Here is a 5,690-nt window from a genome sequence, read left to right on the forward strand (position 1 = left end):
GGATACACAGACAGTCAGACAGACAGACAGTCAGACAGACAGACATATAGACGGTTACACAGACAGACAGACGGGCAGACGGAGAGATGGACGGATAGACAAAGACCAGCCTAGACCCCGCTGCTGAAGCCTCTTCCTCCAACACCGCTGCAGCCGCAGGGAAGCGCAAACCCTCAGACGGGCCGTTCTCCACAATCAGCCACCACAGCAACCCTCGGCATCCGTCTGTCACCAGAGCTGTCTGGGGGCCCCGGCCGTGCCCACCGCTCTCGGGCCCTAAGTCCCTCTCTGAGCCTCAGTTTCCCCGCGTGTAAGGGGGCGGGCGGCTGACAGGGCGCCGGGCCTGGAGCGAGGAGGAGCCGAGTTAAATCCGGCCTCAGACATTTACCGGCTGTGTGGGCCTGCCTGCCTCAGTTTCCTCATCTCTCCAGCACTCCGCCCGGAGAGCCCCACGCGAGGTCACGAGGGCTCGGACCCGACTGAAATGACCGGACAGCGACGGGAGCGGGGGCCTGCAGGCCTCGGTCCCGGGCTCCCGGCTCAGCAGACGAGCCCCCGCGGCCACTTAACACACGGGGACACTGAGGCAGCGCGGGCTCTGCGCGGGGGGATGGGGGGGAGGCACTCACAGAAGAACTCGGCCACGATGTCGGCGCTGCCGCGCAGGGTGATGCCCTGGTCCCGGGTGAGCTGCCGCTCCATGGTCACGGTCACGGTCACGGCGCAGCGGCGCGAGCGCGAGCTCCCTCACAGCAGCCCCGCCGCCACGTTCAAAAACAACCGCGCCGGGAGCGTCACCGCGCGCGCCTCGCCCGGGGCGGGGCTCGGGCTCGACGCACGCGCACTCCCGTCCGCCGCGAGCGTGCCGCTCCGCGCAAGCGCCTTCCTCCACGGCCCCCACCCTCGCGCAGGCGCGACGAGGCATCGTGCCGCTTCCCGCCGCTCTTTCAACCTCCTGCGTCCTGTTGTGGGCGGAAGGAAGCCTCTGTCCCTCGGCGCAGGCGCGGCCTCTCCCCACGCGCGGCCTCTCCCCACGCGCTCCACCCCGCCCTGCGTAGTGCGTTGCGCAGGCGCAGTCCCTCTGGCACCCCGGGCTCGTAAGTGAGCGGTGGAAGTAGAGTCGTAGAAAGCGAGTGCCCGCCAGTGACCCGCCCATGGCACAGATGAGGAAACTGAGGCCGGGAGCCAGTGAGCGCCTCGGCCCGCACGAAAGCCAGGGGCGCATGTCCTTTAGCAACCACAAAGGCAAAGGGTTGTTGTTTGAAGGGTGGGACCCCTCCCCACCCCCGGAGGATTTACGGAAGGAGCGGACCAGACGCACCCGGGACGAGAAGCGGGAGTGGGCTGCGACCTTCACCGCCTCCGGGCATTTGTTCGTGACCCCGTGTGGGGCTTTCTCGGCGAAGACGCTGGAGCGGCTCGCCATCTCCTTCTGCAGCCCGTTTGGCAGAGGAGGAAGCTGAGGCAGGCAGGGTCGAGCGACTGGCCCAGGGTCACACAGCCGGTCCGCGTCCTGGAGCCGGTGCCGTGCACTCTGGCGCCGCCCAGCGGCTCGCCCTGGACCACGCATGCGCCGTCCGCGGCGTCCCCGCGTTGGCCCGCCCCCCCCCCCCCCCGTGACGGGCCCCCCCCCCTGCCGTCGGGCGCTGCCTTTGTGACCCCTCCCCCCGGGCGGCTGATTCGCTCCATCACGTGACCCGCTGACCAGTTCGTAGCCATGACCTTGACCTTTTCCAGGTCTGGTAAATATCCGGTAGAGGTCAGGGCGAGAAGGACCTCGGAGGTCGTCTTTCCTAAGCCCATACTCGTCTGCGGGAGTTTAAACCGTTTGCCCAGAGACGCTCTTGAGCGAGAATTTGAATTCAGGACCGCTGAGCCCGCATCATTTCCCTTTCAAACGTACCAGCTGATTGTTAAAGCCAAACGAACGCTGTTGTTGTTCATCCTGTGTTCCTGAGAGGACCGGGCACGGGAGGGGGCCGGGAGGGGGCCGGCCCGACTCGCCAGTGAATTGGGTTTAAGTGAGGCAGAGCTGTGCAGAGCCCTCAGCCTCACTCTCTCCTCCAGAGCCATCCGAGTCCAGTGGCCAGAGGAGAGGCCAGATGACCGGTGGTAGCCCCCGTTTAAACAGAATGTTGAAGGTGTGTCCGGACTGGGACGATTGCTCAGGCTTTGCTAATCTCCACGTGTACCAGACATTGTCATTTTAATTTTTACTTCCCACAAAAAGATAGAACGTTGCTCAATATACGGAAAAAAACAACATTTCTCTCGTAGACTGTCTAATATTTTGTGTGCTCACACACCCACACAAAGGCAAATATATGGAGATGTTGTGATTAATGAAATCCACGTTCATTTAAAAGCATTGGACAGCTAGTGTTGGAGTTATGAAGATTTGAGTTAGAATCCTGACTAGAATGTCGGCCAGCTGTGTGACTGGGGACCTCAGTTTCCTCATTTGTAAAACGGGGGGAGGGGGTGTTAATAGCACCTATTTCCCTGCGTTGTTGTGGGGATGTGAAGCTCTCTGCAACCCTTTAGAGCTTTATAAGTGCTGGCTATTTACAAGTACCTCCTCATGCTAAATGTCTCCGCAAGTGACCTCAGCAGCAGGTCAGTCACAAAATTAGAGAACCTGAAAGTTGGACGGCCCATCAGAGGTCATCTGACCCCATTCATAGCTGTATGGGAATGCCCTCTACCAGTCCAAATAATAGCCACCCAGCTTTTGCTTGAAGCCTTCTTTACATGGAAAATCCACCATTTCCTGCAGCATTTCATCTTTGGACAGCTGTGATTTCCAATAATTTTTAAGTCATTTTTCAGTCATGTCTGACTCTTCATGACCCAATTTGGGGTTTTCTTGGCAAAGACACTGGAGTGGTTTGCCATTTCCTTCTCCAGCTCATTTTACAGATTAGGAAGGTGAGGCAAACAGGGTTAAATGACTTGCCTAGGGTCACACAGTCTGTCTGAGGTCAGATTTGAACTTGGGAAGATGAGTCTGACTCTAGACCTGGCTCTGTATCCCATTGAAGCGCCTCGTGCATATTTCAGTGCTGTGTGAAAATATTGAAGGACTCTTTCATTCTTGAAATTTTGGCTTGAAAAAGAACTGATTTTAAATAGGACTTTCCTTCTGTGGACAAAGGGGACCCCAATAAAGGGGTTTAACAGAAATCTTTCTGGAAATTAAACCAATTGGCCAGAAGATGGCAATGTTTAGCTATGAAACAGGCAACTTTAAAAATCCTAAGAATTTGGAAACTAGGTTCTTAGAAGCAGGAAGGACTTTGGAGGTTATCAGTGGTGTGCCTCTGACACTCCTTTCTTCTCTTTCACAATCCTCCCCTCCTCTATATTACAGAAGAGGAAGCAATCAGGAGCTCCTAACAGCCCAGTGTTTGTTCTAGCATTTCCAGTTTTAAAAATATGTTCATTTTAGACAGTTCTGCTAACTTCTGATAGTGATGAAAAAGAGACCTAGGAAATTATGAATTCATATAGATCAAACTTTTTGAGTAGAATGATTTATAATATTCCTCTCCCCCCTCCCACTGGCATCCTCAAACGCCTTGCCTTTTCTAATAAATATAGCTGTGTTCTTCAGTGTTGTGGGTTACTTTTATCGAAAATGTCATTGCCTGGCCCTCCATCTTCTGATCTACTTAACTCACTCTACTTAGTGAGATGGGATTTGATTTGAGTCTTGAAGAGCAGATACTGTCAGTCTTGGCCTGTGTTGATAGAATCATAGATTTAGAGCAAGGGGGCCCTTAATAGCCATCTAATCCAACTGCCTCATCTTACAGATGAGGAATCGAGGCCCAGAGAGGAAGAGGGATTTGTCCAGAGGCACATAGATAGTGTCAGGGATGGACTTCAAACACTCTGCCTCTTGCTACTTTACCCAAAACCTCTGTGGCTTGGTAGAATCGATGAAAGCTTTTGTGCCTCTGGTGATGATGCAGGGTATGCCAATGATGTATCAGAAAAAGGCTTTGGTGGTATAGATAGTATACTAATTGTATCAGGTCATCCCTAGTCATTTGGTTATCCTCACCCAAAAAAGAACGCGGAAGAAAAATACATGTTGCCCAGTATGTGATTGGATGGGCAGTTGTATGAGTTAATCAATCAGAATACATGTGTGTATGTCCCTCCTTGCATGACTGTATTCAGACCCATTGGAAAAGCAAGAGTTTTCCTTACTGGGAAGGATGCAGGTCTTCAGCTCCACTCAGTTTCACCCTAGTGGTGATTTTATGGACCAAGATTGACTTGAGGTGAGTGCCATGGAGTTTAAAGAAGTTTCCTTACCCTGCCTCAGATCAAACAGCAGGCTGAGCTTGGAAGTGGAAACTCACTGACACCATCTAAAGAAATAGAGAGACTAACAGGGTTTGAGGGTATCTCAGGGTGGTTATTGCCTGGTTTGAATAGCAACAGAGCTCACACCTCCTGAGATTAAAATCCTAAAGGAGCTGATAAAATCCTTCCTTGGTTTGGCTTCTCAACTTGTCACCTTCCTCCCTTCACGGCCTTCTTACATTTCAGGCCCTACCAGATGCTTCAGCGACAATCACTTTCCATGAACGTGATGCTTCCTTGAACGGGCTTCTGCTCTGGCTGGCCCCCATGCTCCGTGGTTTCCAGGGCTGTCTTCAAGAGCCAGCTCAAATCTCGCTAGGCCAGGAGGCCTTTTCTGGTCTCAGCAGCTGCTAGTGCCCTCTCCCCTAAGGTTACCTTCGGTCTGATCTGTGTATGTCTCATATGGGCCTAGTTATTTACGTCTTGTCTTCCCCATTAGAATGTGGGCTTCTTGAAGGCAGGGACCATTCTTGTCCTTTGTATCTTTAGAACTTAGTACAGTGCCTAACTCATAGTAAGTGCTTAATGTTGGCTGATTGACTCGATCTTGTTTAAAATCTTGCCTCTGTCAGTTATCATCTGTGTGGCCCTGGACAATTCGTTTAACCTCTCTGGGCCTTAATCTCATATTTCGTACTAGATGGCTTCTGAGGTCTCTTTCTGCTCTAGAAAAGGGTGTACCCTAAGGCTCCGTCATGGACATTCATCTTCTCTTTAGTGATCTCATCACTTCCCATGGATTCAATTATCTTTCCCATGCTGACAATTCCCAGATCTACATATCCAGCCCTCATATCTCTTCTGGGATCGAGTCCAGCATTTCCAGCTGCCTGCATCCATCTCTACCTGGATGGATTGTAGGCATCTCCAATGCAACGTGTCCAGAACAAAATCCATTATCTTTCCTCCCCAAACTACTCCTTTTCCAAACTTCCCTATTTCTGTGAAGAGCACCGCCAGGTTATCAATCCCATGATTCTTCCCATGAGTCATGAGTCATCCCAGATTCTTCATTCTCATTCACCTCTTACCCTCCCATCCTATCAGTTGCCAAGTCTTGATTCCATTTGCTTGACATCTCTCCCATCCATCCTGTTCTCTCTCATTCATACCACAATTACCCTCGTCCAGGCCCTTATCTCCTCTTGTGTTGAGTTAGCCCCCCTAATTGTTCTTCCTGATTCCAGGCTCCTTCCTCTCCAATCTGTCTTCTATAAAGCCACCCAATTCAAATTCCAAGAGTGCAGGTCTGACCACATCACTTTCCTTCATAAGAAGCCTCATTGCCTCCTTGGGGCCTTTAGGACAAACTGTGA

At 52.3% G+C, this 5,690-nt stretch overlaps 1 protein-coding gene across 1 annotated transcript in view; it reads right to left on the reverse strand.

The window, feature by feature from the left end:
* The window catches only part of MAD2L1 (mitotic arrest deficient 2 like 1), a 10,502-nt gene extending 9,768 nt beyond the window's left edge, over positions 1-734 (reverse strand). Inside the window, exon 1 of the mRNA XM_027853746.1 lies at positions 630-734. Within this exon, the coding sequence (XP_027709547.1) occupies positions 630-702 (73 nt within the window). The 5' untranslated portion in view covers positions 703-734. The remainder of the gene's footprint in view (positions 1-629) is intronic.
* Between the last annotated feature and the right edge of the window lie 4,956 nt (positions 735-5,690).

The sequence above is a fragment of the Vombatus ursinus genome, unplaced genomic scaffold, assembly GCF_900497805.2.
Source record: "Vombatus ursinus unplaced genomic scaffold, bare-nosed wombat genome assembly UNPS02010193.1, whole genome shotgun sequence".
Classification (NCBI taxonomy): Eukaryota; Metazoa; Chordata; class Mammalia; order Diprotodontia; family Vombatidae; genus Vombatus; species Vombatus ursinus.